Source organism: Arvicola amphibius, chromosome 3, assembly GCF_903992535.2.
Source record: "Arvicola amphibius chromosome 3, mArvAmp1.2, whole genome shotgun sequence".
In the NCBI taxonomy this organism is placed as follows: domain Eukaryota; kingdom Metazoa; phylum Chordata; class Mammalia; order Rodentia; family Cricetidae; genus Arvicola; species Arvicola amphibius.
This window is the reverse complement of record NC_052049.1, coordinates 874,615-895,212: the sequence shown is the minus strand read 5'-3', so window position 1 is coordinate 895,212 and position 20,598 is coordinate 874,615. Positions and strand designations below refer to the sequence as shown.

The following is a 20,598-nucleotide window of genomic DNA, read 5'->3' as shown; positions in this document are numbered from 1 at the left end:
AGAAAGAAAGAAAGAAAGAAAGAAAGAAAGAAAGAAAGAAAGGAAGGAAGGAAGGAAGGGAGGAAGGGAGGGAGGGAAGAAAGGGGAGGGAAGAAAGGGGAGGGGAGGGAGGAAGGAAGGAAGGAAGGAAGGAAAGAAAGAAAGAAAGAAAGAAAGAAAGAAAGAAAGAAAGAAAGAAAGACAGAAAGACAGAAAGAAAGAAAGACAGAAAGAAAAGAGGAGGAATGAGGAGCCTGGCCACCATATTGTGCCTTTCCTCTGCTGTAGGGTTCAACACTACAGGCCTCTATAGTGTATACTGCAGACCACAGGGTTGGAATCTGAACTATCTTCAAAGCTGTGGCTTGGGACAAAGGCTAAGGGCCGGCAGGGTGAGGGGTCCCCCAATTACCTGCCAGCTTTTCCCACCAGCCTAGCATCTATTCTGTAGCTTGAGCCATGATCACTTGATGGATACATCCAGGAAGGAAGTGAGGGAAATTCCCACCACGTCCTTTCCCATAACTGATCTCCAAAGGTGAAGCCAGGGTGAAGTCTAGCACACTAACACGAAGGCTTAGTGTCACCTGAAGTAAACCCAAGTGCAGCAATCCAACAACAGGTCACAGGAGCAAGGCCACTCCAGCCCAGAAGACCCTGAACTCTGTCAGGCCACTGAACCTCGTTGGATGGTGAGGATTCCTGCTCATTACCCTCAGTTAGTCAGAAGATTTGGCTCATCCCTGCCCAGGGGCTTCCTATTCTATATAGGTCAGAGGCCCTGGGGGAAAAGAGTCTCACCCTGTGTTGCCTACCACTGGGCCAGCAGATAGCTCCACTCTGTCTCCAATAACCACAAGCCCACAGAATTGTCTAGACAAGCCTACCATGAGTCCGAGGCTTCCAGCCCTGCTCTACTCCAATGTAGACCTGTGTGGCCCTTCATGGAGAGCTCTCTGATCCACCCCGGGTGCATCTGTGATCTGTGTCACCTGTCCCTCATTACACACCCTGCCGTCTTGTGTTATAAGGGCAACATTGAGGTAAAGAGGTGGCCAACAAACGACTATTGGGTCCAATAGAACTAGCCTTCGGGTCATCCACAGCCTTGCTGTACCCCTCCCCCACACTGCTGCCCATGGCTTCAGGGAACCTCATTACAGTTCTCACCAGTTTTCCTACCGGGGAACCATCCAAACAGCTCAGGTTGATAGCCAAATAAAACACGGTCTGGAACTCCAAAGGACAACCCCACAGATGGAGCATTCATGTCAGACTTGGGAATGGGGGGGGGGCCTCTAGCCTCAATAGCAGAGGGGTGTGACTTGAGCCAATATTTGCTTGAGAAAGAGAACTGGCTGGGCACACACACTTCAGGGGATAAAGGACAGGGGTGTCCCGAAGAGCCAGGGAGAACTGTTAGGGTCCGGCAAATATCAGATCCTCAGATTCAGGGGTGTCCTCTTGACCTGCTAGGCTAAAAGTAGGGTGCATACTGCCCAGTAGACTGACCTAATTAGTCACTTTCTCCCCAGGCCCCCGTCTGTGAGTCCATCACCCACAGGCCATGGAGGGGGGCCAGGAATCTCCCTGTCTGAAGCTGGTCAGGCCAGAGACAGAGGGCTTTTTGTTGTGCAGACATTTCCAGAGCGAAGCTGGCTCTGGGTCTGAGTGATTTTGTTCCATAGGCGAGAGGTCTGGCCAGTGCCCAGCTGAAGATAGAAAGATCTGTGTGTTCTGCTGGGGCCACATCACTGCCCAGCCGTGGTGGGAAATCAGGACGGCTGTTCATGAAGCTCTGACTTGTTGAATGAGGTCTGATTTTCCAGAATAACTCTGATATCAGGCTGTGCTGACTGAGGTTGCCTGCCCAGAGATTACGTTCAGATTATAAATGAAAATATGAGAACCGAAGGCTTGCCCCTCCCCCACAACACTCACACACACAAAGCTGAATGGAGCAATTAAGATAAAGTCCCACTCTTTGAAAAAGCTTTTAGCTAAGAAACTCAGTGCCAAGCCTTAGTCAGAAATAAGCCTTTGCTGACATTATCAGCCCCCCAAAATCTGCCTGTCATGAAGGTGCTGACACCACCAGACAGCCAGGCCATATGGAGATGCCAAATCCCAGCAGCTTTGTTCTGAAAGGAGAAAGTTTGGCCATGAGCTTTAGTCCCAATAGAGTGTGAAAATGCTATTGCCCTTGAAGATCTTGTTAGGACAGTGGACGGATAGTAAAGAATAAAGTAGAGTTGAAAAGACTGATATTAAAATATGAGACCATCATTAATTAAATACTTGTAAACCACTCGCTTTTTAGTTTTTGAGAATTTCATTCATAAACATAGACATCTGATACCCATCTATCCCTCTCTAACAAGTAAAGAAGCAGGGACATAAACCACGGCCCTCAGAATCAATGTCTGACATTCTACCAACTGGGCTACTCAATCTCCTAAATACTTGTAAGTTTTCTTAGCATCTCACAGCTGCCACATACCCCAGTCCAGCCCTCAGGACCCATTGTCCTCAACCAGGCATCTTCTCAGCAATAAGAGGCAGCTACCCATAAGAAGGAGTCCAAGAACTGTCTGGAAAGGGAAAAGCAGGCTACAGCAGAGAAGAGGAGTGGGACCATGGGAATGAGAGAGATTGGAAGCAACACATGGTTGTGACAGCAGCTCAGGTATAGACTTGGTAATTATGCAAAATGAGAAAACAACCAGCCTCATGAGGCAGAAATAGCTCTACTACCACCTCCACCATCTTCACCACCTCCTCCTCCTCCACCACCACCACCACCACCACCACCACCATACTGCTGCTCTGATCTCAGGTGGTTTATACTGGATAGCACCAGGGTCCCTGCCTGGGCTGACCTTTGGGGTCCCCACACCTGGGATGGAAGAAATCTAGGATACAGCTTATTTCTACAAGCTCACACAATGAGGGTTTGTTGATGTTGGTGGTTTAGGGAAGCACCTGGAGGAACACTGTACCTGCATTGTCTTGGAAAGTGTGTTGCTGTGGGGGTTGGCACTGGACAAGACTTCTATACCCTCACCTTAGCCTCTGAGTCCTGCAAGCAGGTCCCAGTTTCCCAATGACAACAGCAGACAGCTCAGTACGGGCAGTTCTCCTTGGGGTGTGCAGTGGCCATGAGGCAGGTGAGATGGGGAGAGCGCCACCAACAGGCTGGAGTAGCACCAGGCCTCCTGTGTCCTGGGGGAGGAAAGGAAGCCTGCTTTATGGAGGCCACAAGCCTCAGGAGACCCCAGGAGTCTTGGGCGAGGAACACCCTTCACCACCACATTTTCCAACAAAATGAGTAGAAGGCATTCCAAATAGGAAGACCCTTCCAGAGCCCTTGGTAAGCCAAGTCAGTAGTTAAAGTCTGGAAGGTGAACTGAGTACCTCTTTGCTGGCTGTGGATTGTAGTAAAAAAAAGTCAAGAGCACTTCAAATACCTTCTCTAACAAGGACAGTCTCTTAGCAGACCTCAGCCAGAGGAAAGACAGACCCTCTCCCAGCTAGCCCGAGTTAGCTATCCAAGAGGCACAATGAGGATTTGAGTCTCAGGAATCAATTTTGACTGCCATCTGTAGTATTCTCATGGCATAAATAGTTCAGGAACATGGGCTTCTAGTACCTCTTTCCTGGTGCTGGGGACCTCTGACCCTAGGCTGCTCTGGTTGCTTTTTGAGACGTATGAGGTTCATTCAATGTGTGGCCACATGTCCACACCTTCTCTCTGAGTAGTCACTTGAAAGTGGCTCCCCAAGAGGATAGACACTTCACTCTGCTGGCACCCTGCCATCTTGACACCTCGTTTCCAGCCATTTTTCTCCCCTTTCTCTCTGGGTCACCTGAGCCTTGTTTCATCCACATCCCAGGGCAGGGCCAGCACCCCAGCATTTCTCTTGCATGTTTCCCAAACCTCCAACTGAAATCTAACCACACTCGAGGATCTGATAGGAAGCTCTGGCAAAGTAAGATGGTATATTCTCTAGAAATAACAAGATGCTACTTCAGAGCAATTGACAACTCAAATGCACAGGAATGTGGGTGTCCCAAGACATGTATGATACTGACGGCCCGTTTATGTTGTCAATCACATGACAACAGGTTCCCAGAGGTTATGTTCTGCAAAACGTTGTACAACTAAGAACTTTATTACTGGAGTTAGATAGGTGGTTCAGCGGTTAAGAGCACTTGCTGCTCTTCAGAGGACTCCAGTTTTGTTTCGAACACCCACACAGTGGCTCAAAACCATCTGTAGAGTTCCAGGAGATCCAACTCCTGTTTCTGGTTTCTTCAGGCACTACACATGCCATGTGATGTACATACAAACATGTGGGCAAACACACATACGTGAAAATAGATAATCTTTAAAAACTTTATAACTGAATTTAAGAAAAACAAACGGGAAGAAAAATCAGAGAAGACAATTAAGTCAGCACCTTAGAAACAGCTTTAATGACAAAAAACAAACAGTTCACACGGATAGTACAATTAAACATGCTAGCTGGCTTTGCTTGGCTTTTCTCATAGCTTTTGCTAGAGTTCAATATTCTGAACTCTGAAAAATTCCTTCCTAGATGTAGCTCTCAGGAAATGTTTTTTTATGTTTCCACTTCCTCTACTCCCACAGTGTGTCTTTACCTCCTGATGCATGCTGTTAAACAAAAACAAAAACAAAATAAAAAAAAACCTGTACCAGCTATCTCTGACTCCGCAAACCACAGGAGATAAGCCTATAAAGAGAAATGAGTTCTCTTGTATTTCATTTTGGCCCATGTTTGGCTGGCCCTGTTGTTTTGGGACTGTGTTGAGGCAGCAGACCACAGTGGGAGCCCAGAGCAAGAGTGTTGAGGCCTTGCTCTACGTAAGTTACTACATGTCGCATAAAACCATGAATTTTTCAGGCTGTGCCTTTTCTTGAGAGACTCCATTTCACAAGGAGCCTTCAACTCCATTTTGAAGATGGGAGATAATTGCTCTCCCATGCAAACAAGGAAACAGTACCACCTGTACAACACCACCCATGCAGCGCAGTCTGATAAGGACTTATTCCTAGTATGAAAAGGGTAGAGTACTATGAATTTACCAAGGAGAACTGAGATAATACACATAGGCATACCAAAATCCTTTCAGGGAAACCAGGCCTTATCAGATTTATGAGACACACCAAAGGAAAGGGTGTAACTTCCTCACACCTGGACCTCATAAAGTGATATACGTTTAACACTGCAATGACCGCCCACCAACCTAGCATCTGATACCTCATGTGTGCATGAAGGACCCACAGGACTGTGCCTGGGGCTTCAGCTCAACTCTGTCCCCCAATTTAGTGTGTACTACTCAACCACAGCTGCCTGTCCTCCTGCTCGTCTTGCCCATTTAGACCTGAACCCACAATTTCATGCTCTAACACGGTTCTGCCCTCTCGTCTCTCCAGCTGACCACAATCTTTGATCTCAACCCTGGCCCTCCTTCAGATTGATTTCTATCAGAAGCAGCTTCTCTCTGGCTGCATTTGAGTTCTACATCTTGGCCATAGACATTTTTCTAGAGCCTCTTTAACTAGTAATCATGTTACAAGCCGCATATGTACCTATAGCTATGTAAATATATTTACTTTGTGCTCTGTGATATCAGAGTTAATATCAGTAAATTAAAATTGAAATAAAAGAATCCGAGGGAGATGGATGCTCACACTTTTAATCCCATCTCTCAGGAGGCAGAGGTAGGTGGGTCTCACTAAGTTAGAGACCAACCTGGTATACACACTGACTTCCAGACCAGCCAGGAAGCCAAGGCTACAAAGTAAGATTCTGTCTTTAAAAACAACAACAACAACAAAAAGATGAGGAACCCACATTTGCCCCTTAAGAGTTTCATGGCAGGTGGGATTACCTGGAAAATCACTGCCCTTAAAGTTGTTGCACCATGTGAATTTGTTGTTTTTCAATAAATTCTGACATGGTGACAAGCCACAGACATGTTAGTCTCTGTTTCTGTCAATAATGCACTCACCATGAAAACTATTCACTTTGAGGTCAGGAAGCAAAACAGGGAAGAGGAAGCAGCTGAGGCCCTACTGTGCCCTTGAGGGTCAGTTCAACAACTTAGTGTTCCAGTGGGCCCTATGCCTTAATGACTCCACTGCCTCCCACAGCACTGCTCCCAGAACTTTTAGAGGGTACTGAGCCCAGGCCTGAAGCCTCCCTCCAACAAGTGGTAGTACTCAGGATTTTAAGAATACATCGATCCAGTCAGCCAAGAAGGCCTCTCCTAGTTCCCAATGCCCTCTGTCCTGAGCCTGACCCCCAGTGCTGTTACCTGAGACAGGCTAAAGCATATTTGTTGCTAAAATTCTTTTACAGGGGAGATAGAATCAATGTCCACCCTCCTCCTTGGGTCCTAATGACAAACTGAAGCATACTTCTGACAAAGTTTATTCTGGAGAAACAATAAATTCATTGGGCTTCCTTACACAGAAGAGGTGAGGCTTTACTTACAAAGGTGTGGGTGCTCCTCCCTCAACAGAACACACCCAAAAAGCCTTTCCCCAGCAGGGATGAGAGCTTCCCTAGTAACTGCATAGACAAAGCTCCTCCTCACCTAGTCTGGCCTATCTAAGCCACATGCAATTAAGGCAGAGTTGTATTAGAAAATGTCAAACCTAGAGTCTGATGAAGGCACACTAAATGAGTGCTTGCTTCTCAGGGGGAATTTAGGTACACCTGATGAGGTTCAGCTTTTCCTACAGCCACAGTTTCAGTCCACCACTTCAGTAACACTGAAGAAAGCATGGCTGGTTCCACAGTCTCACAATCCCCGCCCAAGTTGGCCCACAAGCACAAGTCCCACTCATGAGAAACCCCGTGGTTGCTCTTGCAACCCCTAAACTTTCCACTTGCTCGTGAGAAGACTGTTGACCCTGGAAGTCAGACAGGAAGCATAGGGTAGAATGGCCAGTTCTGTTCTGGACACCAGCACCCACTCTCACTTTAAGAAAGCCCTTGGAGGAAGTTCCACCTGCTTTACAGCAGAGAAGGGCAGGGAGGAAGAGGAGAATGACCACTGAAAGACCCAGGGTCTGAGGCTAGAGGGCAGTGGTTACACTGTAGCCTGACCCTAGTTCAGAGCAGTAATCAGGTGATATAAGGTGAGCTGTGACTTTACCCAGCATTCCAGCTCCCCAAAGGTGCCTGAGTCAATCCATCCACTCTAAATATAGCAAAGGAAAATGACCAGGAACAACATGTTGCCTCAGAGAATGTTTGTCTAAAGCATAACTGAGCACTATAGTGTGTTCAAAGACGCTTGGTACAGCTCAGAGTGTGCAAGCAAATACTCACTTCAATTGGGAAAGCACCTGCCAAAACACATGCCTATTCTGGGTCACCGGTGCCTTTTTAATAGAGATATTTGAAAAAGAATTCACCAGTGAAGTGAAACATTTGTCCTTCAGCTCTGATTGCACAAGAGTTCTAAGAAGGGAGGGCGGGCACATTCCTTGTTGTCACAGAATGGGGCTCGAGCATCCTTCCCCAAACATCCAGATACCTTGTTCAGTGTCTGATGGCTATGACCCACGCTTTCTTTTTAAAGGCAAGTGGCATGATCTTCAGAGACTCTGGGCCCGGTTCACTCATGCTGAAACTATGTACAAGGGCTCTCTATTCAGACAAATACCACCACGGTGAAGAGCCAGACAGACAACCCTCAGTGCATTGTCAAACCATGTGCATCTGCTCAAGACCTCTGCTTGCAGGAACACAGGTGTATGGTACAAACAAATCTGTGGGCTACCAGGCATGTACATCAGCATGTATGTAGGATGCAAATGTGTGTAGGAGTGAGCAGATACAGGTGTTCCTAGTTGGCACAGGCATGATTACAGCCTCCTGATTATCTTGATGTGGTGCCTAGGGGGAGCTGTGACACACACACACACACATACACACATGCACACACATACACATATATGCACACACGCACGTGCACATGTACACACATGCACACACATACTCACACACACATACACACATGCACACACATACACACATATGCACACACGCACGTGCACATGTACACACATGCACACACAGACTCACACACACACACACACACACACACCTAGGATGGTATCTAATATCAGGTCCTACTTGAGACAGATGGAGGGAGCAGAAGGGAGAGGGGGTGTAGCCCATACATTCCACCCACTTCCTTGTGATGTGGTACAGACCTGGTAGGCTCGCCCTGGTATGTCACAGGGCCAGCTGCTCCAGCTTTGATGACCTGTCACCCTGAGGCTCCCTGGGACCTCTCCCAGCCCTTCCCAAACTTCCCTGTGGGGACCCTCCCTGGCTGCTGAGGGTAATTTCTTCTCTCTCTGGGTTCATGTAGATGATGGGGGTCTTAATTTGCAGAGGGGGCTATTCTGAGCATCAGGACTTTGCTCCACCCAAGCTGATACGAAAATAGTTAATTATTGATAATGAAGACATGTGTAGGTAAATCCTTCTAAAGTTTTTTTCTTCTCCAAATGAATCTTTTTCTTTTCTTTTCTCAGACAATGACTCTTACACGACCTAAATGTCTCGGTGGTTTAGAGCCAAAAGCCACATCACTAAGGATCATTTGTTAATCCCTACAGCATCCCAGGCAAGTCTCACCTGTGCCCTGCAGGCTATCTGTGACTAGAGATAGCCAGGAATGAAGCCGAAAGCTTACACAATTGAAAACTTACTTAAAACATTATGAGATTTACATTGTAATTTGTTGTAACCTGACTCTGCGGTTCTCCAAGTGAGCTCTGTGGGTGACCATTTCACATGGCAAATGGAGAAAGGTTGTACCCCTGTTAGTGAGCTTGGCTCCAGGCACTTTAGATCATGAACAGCTGAGAAGATGGGGCTTCCACGGTGCTGGACTTACAAGGCTGATGTGGGATTCCTCTCTGTATGCTGTGGATAAAGAAGCTGGTTTGGCCTATGGCAGGGCGGAATACAGCAAGGCAGGAAATCTAGGCAGAGATGGAGAAGGAAAGAATGTGGAGTCAGGGAGAGGCCATGTAGCTGCCAAGAAGTAAGACACCCAAACCTTACTGGTAGGTCACAGCCTAGTGGTGATACACAATTAATAGAAACTGGTTAATTTAAGATGCAAGAGCTAGCTAGGAATATGCAATATGCCTAAGCTATTGGCCAAACAGTGTTGGAATTAATATAGTTTTTGTGTGATTATGTGGGTCTGGGCGACCGGGAAATGAATGAGCAGTCTCCTATTACACAAGGCGACAGAGGCCACCTGAAGGAGGGGCAGAAGGGCAAATGTATTAAGCAACTTTAAGGACCAGAAAAAGCAGGACACAGGGGAAAAGTAATAGGGACAGAACTAGAGGTGTCAGATCTGAGAGACTGGACAACCAGACTCTCCAGGTATCCCTATGGCTGGAGGTAATACAGGGAAAGGGACCAAGGGGCTAGACAGAAAGGTCTTTACAGTGGGATAAGCAAAGGCAGTGGGGCTGGGAGGAGCTGCAAATCAGAGCTTTTAGGGAAAATTAAGAGTGTCTAAATCTATTTACCCTGCAAAGACAAATTCCATGGCCATGGGATTTACTTTCTTAACCCCAGCATCCCAAAGAACCTCAAGGCTCACTGGCAAGTAGCAGAAAAACTAAAACAATCGCAATCCTAGTTAAATCTTTACTTCTCTCTCTCATTTGTAAAAGGGAGAGGCATCCAGCCTAGGGCTGGCAGGCCCTCCCTCAGGCCCAACCCTCTCTCTGTTGTGGCAAAGAGAGTTTGTGTAAGTAAATCATTATGGTCTGTTTTCAGTGCAAGGCACGTTTAAGGCTCATCAGTGAATCACAGATGAGCAGGAGGCACCGAGTTCCTGTCTTCCTAGTCAGTGGCCGGAGCCTGCTTACATGAACACTTGATAGTTAAAAAAAAAATCACAGTCTGCTATGTGACTGAACGCATGTTTCAGAAAAGGAGGGAATCTTGAGCCCCAAGAAGATGGGGATTTGGGGGTGAGGACAGAGCTAAATGAGCTATAAAGTGTGTACCTCCCTGAAGACATCAACCAATGAGGAATTCAGGAACAGGGAAATGCAATTAGAAATACAAAAACCATTGTTTGGTGCCAAATCGGTGTGCCAGCCCTTTCTGCCTTTTCTCAAGCTGATGCCTGGCATTACAAGACTGAAAAATAAACTGCTTAGCTTTCGCTACTCCGAGTCTTCAGCACTCTTATTATGAAGGGAGGATCACTGCTTCTCAGAGGTTGTCATTCCCACGGTTGTTTCCACAGCCAGGGACCAACACTGTAGATCCAGCCATATCTTCTACCTTCCAGCCTGCACGGAGATACTCTCCTTTAAAAGGTACTTTCCAAAGCTCAATGAGTCTTGGGCTTATGTCTCATTTGCTACCAAAATCTAGTCACGTGACCACACCCCCCAAGGCAGGTAGGCTAAAAAATGTAGTCTACCCCAGGTGTGCTGAATAGTTTCATATTAACAAATTAAAGCCATCTAAAAGAAGGGAACCTCAATTAAGAAAGTGCCTCCATACAGTTGTAAGGCATTGTCTTAGTTAATGAATGATGGGGAGGGCCCAGTCCTTTGTGGGTAGCGCCATCCCTGGGCTGGTGGTCCTCGATTCTATAAGAAATCAGGCTGAGCAAGCCATGGGAGCAAACCAGTAAGCAGCACTTCTCCATGGCCTCTGCATCAGCTCCTGCCTACAGGTTCCGGCCCTGTTTGAGTTCCTGTCTTGATTTTCTTCAGTGATGAACAGTGCTACGATAGGGTAATCCAAATAAATCCTTTCTTCCTCCTTTGCTTGCCCTGGTGTGGGCCCATGCACTGGTGATGGGTGCAGTGAGGACTCAGGAGTTCAGAAGGGAATGAGGTAGGCAGGCAATGCCTGTTGGGCCTTGCTGCAGACAGAGCTGTTTCCCCAAATGCATGGGCTAAAACCGTACCCCTAGAGAACAGGAACAGACAGAGGAACTGGAGAGTGGGGGAGGTACTCAGAGGATGGGACCTAAAGGCAGAGGCTCAGAGAGCTGCCTTACTCCTACCACACTAGAGAGGACACTGGGGGGGGGGGGTATCATCTCTAAACCGGAAACCAGGCCTTCACCACTGATACCTTTTTACCTTAGCTTCCAGGAGAGTGAAACAAATGCCTGGGCTTTAAGCTGCATGATCTGTGGTGTTCTGGAACTAAGACAGACCACAAGCCAGCCATGGGTATGTGGTTTTGATCTTGGCTGCAGAAGGAGGTCATACACTGGACAGCATTTGACGGTTAATGAGAGGACGGCATGTGAGATTCAGGTCTAGCCAGAACAGGAAGGCAAAACAGTATGAGAGTGGGGGCTCAGAGGGTGCCCCAAGAACTCTATGTTCACAGGATGAGGCAAGAAACACAGAGGGGGGCAGGCTTTCAGAACAGCTAGCTGTGAGGTACTGTGAAATCCAGATAATAGTAAGCTGTAAGGGCCTGGGGTCCAGCAGTGGCTAAGGAGATCAGAGCCAGATTCTGGTGGCAAAAAAGGGTGTCAGAAGTAGTTTCATCTACAGTTTTCAGACTGACACAAACATAGGGCAACCGCCTGGCTTTCACCAAGCAGCCCCTCATACTGTCTTCATTTGCCATCTGCTGTTGTGGGCATAACGAGGGCCAGCAGACAAGTGTGAGACCAAGCAGACGCCTGTAGCCAAGGCACTATAACCTCAGGATTCTTCTGTCTGCAGAACTGAAAACTCCATGAACCAGTTCTGTGATGTCCTAGTGGCCAGAAACATCAGCTCCACAGACAAAAAGTATCTGGCTCAGTCTGCTTACATACACTGACACACTCAGAGACACGGAAATGTGGGTTCCGTCCAGGGCAGTGAGAAGCACTGAGACATCAGATTACATTTACTTTAAGGAATGGTGTTTTCTTTGGATTTCTTTATTTTGGTTTAGCACCTTAAAACTAAAGGGAGTAGACAAAAATGGCTAGAGTGTGTTGGAGAAAATCTGCTGAATGCCATTTTATGCATCCTATAACTTTCACCTGGTTAACATTTATTGGCCTCAAGCTCTGACAAGCTGAAGTCATCCGGTGGTTGTTACCTACTTTTCTCTGGAATTCCACCCCTGTAGCCCCTTGATGGCCTTGAACGTAACTATGCAACACAGCTTGGCTTTGAATTCAGTGTAGACCAGGCTGTCCTAGAACTCAAAGCAATCCTCCCGAATCAGCCTTCCAACTGTAGGGATTACAGATGTGAGAGTCACTATGCCCAGTTTGGACCTAAGTCTCAGGTAGGAGAGAACATAAAATGGAGATTGCTGTGTGCTACTATGTTGCTTTTCCCTTAGAAACAATGTTTTGCTCACTTTGGGGCCATGGACTAGGAAAGGCTGTCTAGGAACACATGTCTAGAGCATCCCTCCGTGAAATGTCTTTGTTACCCCATTGCTCCTACAGTCCTAACTCGTTTTTCAGGACTCTGCTGCTGTTGTGTGGATGGCTGAATACACAGAGGGACAGCCCAGAGCATGATCGCCTCAAAGTCTCCTGAGCCTTTGGTGTAGAACAGAAGCAGAAACACAAAGAATCCACAGCAAGCTGGGGTCTCGGGCACTGAAAGGCCAGATTGAAGCTGAGTGTCTTCACAGTGGAGGATTCACACAGATAGGCTGCCTTGAAGGGAAGGAGCTGCCTTGAAGGTCACCAGGAATGTAGTTATTCTCCAAACCATCAGCCACAGAGCAAGAGGTTAGCCAAGCAGCTTGCTTCACGTGGCATTTGGCTTAGCCTCATCAGCAGAACCACACAGCCATTTCTCCTGGAGGGAGAGCACCACTAGGTTTAAGGCCATTGTAAAGTCAGTTTGGTCTCCTCTTAAGGTCTCAGTGCTGGAGGGTACCCCAGCCCCCAGCCTCAGTGTGCTGAAGCCTAGGCAGGAAAGGGCCACACAGAGATTCAAGGACTATATTTTATCCTCAGGATCTGTCCACGACTTTAGATTTGCCTGGATTAGATGACTACCTTGTTTGGAATGTGCCCCTCCCAAGGATGCCCAAACCCAGACTGTGAATGAGACCCCCCCAAAGGATCTTTGCAGGTGTGGTGGAGGAAGGGTCTCAGGAGGAGACCTTGCTGAGTGCAGAAAGCCCTCCAGGAGAAGGGAAGTGTGAAGGGGAAGCGCAGACTCAGTAAAGAAGGCCACAGGGCAGGGAGGCAGAGGGTGGTATATGATGCATCAGCAAGCTGAGGAGCTTGGTGGGCAGAGGCAGGAGCCCAGCTTAGACAAACTCCCTCAAAGTCTCAGTTGGAACCTCTGGAGTTTTAACTACTTGGTATTTAGACCTCTCACACATAAGCATGGTGCACACAACCTGCTCAACTTCCTGAAGGACATTTGCAAACACAGAACACGTGCTGGTTCACCTTCATTGTCAGTTTGATTGGATTTAAAGCAGCTAGCAGACACACCCCTCTGGGTGTGTCTGTGAGAGTGTTTGCTGAGAGATTTATCTGAGGAGGAACTGCTGTCCTGAATGTGGCTAGATCCCAAACTGAACAAAAGGGAACAGGGAAGAAAGCGAGTTGAGCAGTCGTCTCATTTCTCCATGTGACCAGCCACACTTTACCTGCCAAGATGGACGGATTCTCCTCAAACCATTAGCTTTCTTTAAGTTGTTTCTGCTAAATATTTTGTCACAGCGAGAAGAGTAATCAATATAAATATCCATAAATTTAAAGAACACACTAAATATGTTCTCTGACTACTATGGAATTAAATAAGCAGCCAATAACAGATCTGGAATATTCCTGAATATTTATGTGTTTGGGAGGTTTTATATGAGCATGTGTGTACATCAGTGTGGGTACACTTGCCCGTGTTTGCTCCAGTGGTGGCCTGAGGTCAGAGTTGAATGTCTTCCTCAATCACTCTCCACCTAATCTTTAGAGACAGTCTCTCAGTGACCTGGTTCTTTCCTTTACACCAGTGGTCAACCTATGGGTCAAGCCCCCTTGGGAGGCATTGAATGACACTTTAACAGGGCTCACATATCAGATATCCTGCATAATAAATATTTATATTATGATTCATAACAGTTACAAAATCACAATTATGAATTAGCAACAAAATAATTTATAGTTGGGGTCATAGACACAGAATTAAGATGGGAAACAAGCTTGTTTTTGTATGCTCGCAATAACAGTTAAAAATTAAAAGGATCATCTATGATAGCTCAAAACTAGCACACGTGGCAGAAGTGAACTGTCTATGCATGGCAAGTCACAGAACATTGTTGAGTGAAATTATAAAGACCAGACAAATTGTGTTTTCTCTACTGGGTAAATGAATCTAAGACTAGCACTGTTAAGGGTCTATTTCTTTCAAGATTCCCATATGACAGCTAGGTATGGTGGCTCAGGCCCACAGTGCCAATTACTCTGGAGGCTGAGACAGAAGGATCACTTGACCCTGTGAGTTTGGGGCCAACCTGGGCAACAGAGTGAGATTGTGATGTTATTCAAAAACAAAAAATACTGTTCAAAAGTTAAAAGACAGCTAGAGGATGTTAGAATCTATTGTCAAGTCATATAAGCCATAAGGAAATGAATTCAGAATATATTAAACATCACAGGGTGTCTGTCTGTAATCCTAGCACACAGTAAGCTATGGTAGAAGAATAACTGGATTTCAGGCCACCTGAGCTATACAGGCAGACTCTGTCTCAGAAACAAACAATCTCAGCAGATGCACTACAAAAAAGGTAAAATATCTGAACAGATATCTCACTGAAGGTGAGTTATAGATGTCAAATAAGGACATGTTAAAGAGGCTCTTCACTGCAAATCCAGTCAGAAACCACAACAAGGATGCTGATCTAGGGACTGAGTGTTGGCAAGGACCTGGGAGTATGCAGAGGCATAAAACACAGTCTAGCTGTTACAGAACTGTATGGTCATCAGAAGAAAACTCACAGAAGCAAAGGCAAGCTAAAAACACCTCAGATAACCTCAATGTAGAAAATTATAAATAAACGGGTCTACACTTCAAAATATTTAGTAGAATTTCCTCAGGAGAAAGGAAAACAGCAGCAGAAGAAAATTCAAATCTGTACAAGGCAATGAATGAGTTTAAAAGACAACCACTGGCACAAACACAAAAGTCTTCTTAGAATTCTCTATAATCTCTTGGAAAGATAATTGACTGTTCAAAGCAAAAATAATAATAGTGTGCCGAAGAGGTTCAGCATATATAAAATTAAAATATACAAGAACAGAGGCAGGAAGGGTGGGAAGGAAACGAAAGTGGATATTGTGAAATCTCACATGTTAAGTAGCATCACTTGAAATGCCTTCAGAGAATACATGTTAAGCCCTACAACAGATACTAACATGTTAAAGGAAAGGTGTATAGCTGATGAGCCAGTGGTAGAGATAAGATGGAAAACCTGCTAAATTGGCCCAAAAGAGAAAAGCACAAAGCAAAGCCAGAGAAGTTCATCAGAAAGCAAACAGCAGGACTGACTATTGAAACCTTAGTCTGCTGGCACCTCAGACACAGGAGATCTCAGCACTGCTGTTTTGGTTTGCTTTCGGAAGTGTTTTGTTTTGGTTTTGAAACAAGAGTCTTGCTATGTACATTAGGCTGGCTTTGGACTTACAAAGATCCTCCTGTCTCAGCTTCTCAAGTGCTAGAATTAGCGGATGAATCGCCAAGCCCATTTGTCTAAACACTGCTGCAAAAAGACTAGATTTGGAGGTTGGTTAAAAATCAAAATACAAGCCGGGTGGTGGTGGTGGCGCACGCCTTTAATCCCAGCACTCGGGAGGCAGAAACAGGCGGATCTCTGAGTTCGAGGCCAGCCTGGTCTACAAGAGCTAGTTCCAGGACAGGCTCCAAAGCTACAGAGAAACCCTGTCTCGAAAAACCGAAAAAAAAAAATCAAAATACTTAACAAGATGGGGAAACATGTGAACAACAATAAAGATGGGCTAGAGGCTCCATCGTAATAAAGAGGTTGATTAGTGGAGGAACAAGCCCTCTGAGGATGTATATGTACCTAAAGACATTGCAGGAAAATACAGAAGACCAGAGCTAACAGTAAAATTTAAAAAGTGCCCAAATAAGGTTGGCCTCAGTAATGAGCAGAACAAGCAACACTAGTGTAGAAAGACGTGGAACCTGCACAAAACTATGCACCAATGTAACCCACCCGCATTCACAGAACTCTCCACTCCAAATGCATAATTACAGGCCATAAATGCAATGAGATCACGGAGCCTGTGTCGGGACCACAAAGGAGTTATTAAAATTAATGACAGAAATGTGTCTGGCACCTTTTCAAATATTTTGGACATTTCTATGCATCTAACCAAACAACATATGGGTCAAAGAGACCACCAGGGAAAATAGAGAGTACATTAAAAATCAAAGAAAAGTAGTAGAGAACCAGCAGACCAGCGTTCGTTGGACACAGACAAAGCTGTGCATACAAGAAAATGGACAGTGTTGAATAAGAAAAGTCGAAAAGTCGCAACGAGCAATCTGCACTCCTGCCTTACAAAGGCGGCGAAAGAATAGCAAATTCAAGTGAATGAGGGAGAAGGAAATAATTACTGCCACTACAGCTATAAAAGGGCTTGCGTTATCCACTCTGCCTCTCTCCTGCTACTTGAGGACTTGGAGTCCCCTCTGGGGACACCATGCTCAAGTGGAATCTTGGAAGCAGAGATTGGTTTCTCATCAGATTTTAAACCTGCTGGCTCCTATTTCAGGCTTGCAAGTGTAAGAGAATCATTTTCTGTGTCTTATAAACTGCCTGTGTTTGGGTGTTTTGTTACAGTAGTACAAAGAGGCTAAGGCAGAGGACTTCCCACCTTTCCCTCTGATGTGAGCAGGATTGGCTCCCCTTGATAGCCACTTCTTGTGGTTGTGTCTTATCCAAACCTGATCTAAACAACTCATTTCCTTCCCCCAACCTCCTCCAAATAAGCCTCGTTGACCCAAGGATCCACCATGGGTTTCCACCAGGCCATGCGTCTCATGGGGCTTCCATGAATGCAGGGTAGGGCAGGTAGCTAAGGCAAGTCCTCTCCTGGGACTTGAACACTGATCCTGCCTGGCCTAGTCACTCTGCATTGACTGCGGGGCTGGGACAGGGTGCCCATGGTGTCCTTCTCACCTCATCCTCTTGCAGATTTGTAATGTACCTTCCTGGGGGTGTGAACAAACAGCTGTATCTTCTCACAGCCCAGGAAGATAGACGTTCAAGATCCAGGTGGAGGCAATTCTTCCTGATGTCCCTAAGGGAGAACCCTCCCAGCTCTCTCCAGCTCGGGTGGCTGAGTAGCCTATATCAGCAAAACTCTGGTCTTACCGGTGTCCCCTCCAGTGCCTATCTCCTTGTTCAAAACTCCCACTTATAAGGACATCAGTAATACTGGATGGGTCCCGCCAACCTACTAGATTCATCTCGATCATCTGCAAAGAGGTTTCTTTCCACATAAGGTCACCTCCATAGGTACTGCGTAGTAGAACTTTGTGGAACACATTGCATTTAAAAACATATTCTAACAGCTACTCCAGCCAAGAGCTTTAACTAGACTTCTGTTCGTCTCAATAGGCATTTCTCTTACACACTGTCAAGCACACCACACACACACACACACACACACACACACACACACTGTGTTGCTATTTTGATTTTTTGAGACAGGGTCTCCTTATCTAATCCAGGCTGGCCTGGAATTTGTAATCCTCTTACCTCAACCTCCTCACTTGTGCAATTACAGTGATGTGTACTTATATCACACTTATATCAAGTATGTAACTCATCCTGCCCTCTGTGGCTGGAGGACCTGGGCTAACACACAAGATGTCCACAATTCTGAGACCCAACTTTGAGGCTACAGGAATCCTGACGCAGGTCTCTTTGCCTATAGACTTTAGGGGGCACCTAGACAGTCTGTCTTCCTTGGGGTAAAGGTTTGTATGCAAACAGGCCTTTTGGTCCTGGGGTTTTCTTGACAAGGAGCTGAATGTCCTTAGACGGTGCACTCTTGTGTCTAAGGCTAGAGTAAATGAGAATTAAAAGCTAGGGTCAGTGGAATGCTCGTGGTTAGGCCACAGGGCAACACAACAGAGCATTAAGACTGCTCGTAGTTCAAGGGCCTCCACAGGCTTCGTAGCCCAGAGAAAAAGCTGTGTGAACTGCTGTTGCTGCAAGGCTCATCTCAGAGCAGACAAAGAGAGTCTCAAGGTGAAGTCAGGTGTGGAATACAAAATGAAGCTTTGAAGTGACAAGACCTGCAAGTGCATTTTCCTCCTAGCCAACTTCTCAAAACACAGAACAGGGCTCAGCCTGGTCCCCACTTGTCAGCAGGTATCAGAGGCTCTGGTCACCCCATGAACAGGCTTCTGGGAAAGGATGTGGTGGGGTCTTTCAGAGCTCTGGTGTCCACAGAAACACAGGGCTTTGCGGGAGGTGAGACAGGAAGCTGGGAGGGGGTTCGGAATTCTGCAGAACTTGTCTCAGTCTGGTGACTGAGGCTGGACCCTCAGTCTCCCACCACCTGCCTTTTGAGAGTTCCACGATATACAAATAAATACACCTGGTATTGTTACAAAAGACATTTTTTTGACCAGAAAGCTATTTTGTGTCCTAGTTAAAAAAATCAGTGATACAAACTACAAAAGGCATTCAGGGAGTCAAATGTATACATTTTAACAGGAAGGCTATTTTGAGCCCTAGTTAATAGCGTAGCACAAAGTAGGGTCCCCTAACGCATCCATTTCACCCACGATGGCGATTGATAGATTACAATGGTTAGGGGAAGGAAACTGCCTGCGAGGACGGTGCTGCGCAGAGAAGCGGGCCTGGCACAGTCTCGGGTCGCTCCGAGAACCCCTTTCCAGGGTCGCAGGTGCGGGCGCAGGCGAGCTCAGCTGCGTCAGTGAGGTCCTAAGCGGCCGCTGAGCCCACAAGCCTCGTTTCTGCGGCCCAAATCTCAGGGTCTCCCCACTCACGGGAAACCGCAGGTTGCCCCAGGTTCTAGGAAAGCCCATGAGCCTCGAGCCGCGCAGGCGCAATCATAGTCCAGCGCGGTCGGGGCGGGGCATCCCGTTGGCCCCACCCACGTCACGCCGCCCCTCCCGCGCCTGCGCCTCCGGGCGGCCGCGCATCCTCGGCCCTCTCCCGCGCGCTCTGCTGCTACCTCTGCCGCCTTCTGCTCCTGTGCGCTCGGCTCTGCTCGGCTCCGCTGATCTCCGTCGGCTGTGCTCCGTCTGCGCCGCTCGGTGCTCAGGCGTGGGCCGCCATGAGGCTGCGGGGCCGCGGGCCACGGGCCGCCCCCTCCTCCAGCTCAGGGGCAGGCGACGCGCGGCGGCTAGCGCCCCCGGGGCGGAACCCCTTCGTGCACGAACTGCGGCTGAGCGCCCTGCAGAAGGCCCAGGTGGGTTCTCCGCGTCGCTTCTGTGTTCTGCCCAGGATGCGCCTGGGATGCGGTGGGGAGGGGCTGGGCGCCGCCCGGTCCTTGGAGAGCCGCGCCCCTCCCCTGCAGCACCCTTTGAGCCCGCGCCAGGGTCCCGCTTCCCGCCGCCTGCGCACATGCTGACTTACACCCTCTGTGGTTTAGGCACCATCCCCTGAACTCCATCCCTTGAGCCCCACAACCTCATCCCGGGCCTGGCGCGGGTTCCCGCCAGTAGGAGGCCTGGTGGTGGGCGGAGGGCGGGGGGTTGTCCCTCGCATCAAGCAGCCCCTTTCGAGCGCCTCCGCTCAGTTAGGAGGCCGACTGTGTGTCTCGGTGGCCTAGTGCCCGAACCTGGATGGTCATCTTGGTCAGCAGCGGACGTGCGAACCTCTTGGCATAACCTGGCGGGAGGATTTCCACATCTATGTTTGCAGATTGTTTTCTGTGTCGAGTACACTATTTCGGCTGTTAACGACGCTCCCTGGGGTGATTGTGCCCAGAATCAACTTTATACAACGTAGTTCCCACGTGAGAGGGAACCGGTGTGCTGCGGTTGCGGTTGATTGGTGGGAACCTGGATCCAGGCACAGTTACCATCTGTTCCTGTGACTCTCTCTGTGAGACCTGGCACGCGGAACCTCTCCTACTGTGGGATCGGGTCTGTGGTGCTATGGTCACTTTGGGTGCCTTTTTTTTGCTTAATGAGTAGAGCTCACAGTTTCAGACGTCTGTGGCCCTGTGGTTTATGGGCTGAGTAGTATTTCCAACTATGAGGAACCAGCTCTGAGAGGAGATAGTGTTTTTAAATGTGTAACTTATCAGACGTAATATTAAAGTGAAGTCTGTGAAGCCCGTTGAAGTTGTCACTTTCCCAGGCACGGGCTTCTTCTCAAAGCCTCTAATGGGGTTGGTTATCACCCGTGGGAACTTGATGGTCGACAGAGTTGAACACGGAGAGGGGGAAAGGCAAAGTTGCTTCATATCAGGCCTCAGGTCTTACCCCCTTCCCTGCTTGTATCTGGAGCCAGACAGATATGAGACAAGGCAGCTGCCTGTGGGACTCAGCAAGGCTGCTATCAGTTAGTCCCTACTGCCAGGGGC

The 20,598-nt window shown here is 47.6% G+C and overlaps 1 protein-coding gene across 1 annotated transcript in view; it reads left to right on the top strand.

The window, feature by feature from the left end:
* Positions 1–19,310: 19,310 nt before the first annotated feature.
* Lpcat1 (lysophosphatidylcholine acyltransferase 1) overlaps positions 19,311–20,598 on the top strand; it is a 51,307-nt gene continuing 50,019 nt past the window's right edge. The window contains exon 1 of the mRNA XM_038322955.1: positions 19,311–19,476. Within this exon, the coding sequence (XP_038178883.1) occupies positions 19,342–19,476 (135 nt within the window). The 5' untranslated portion in view covers positions 19,311–19,341. The remainder of the gene's footprint in view (positions 19,477–20,598) is intronic.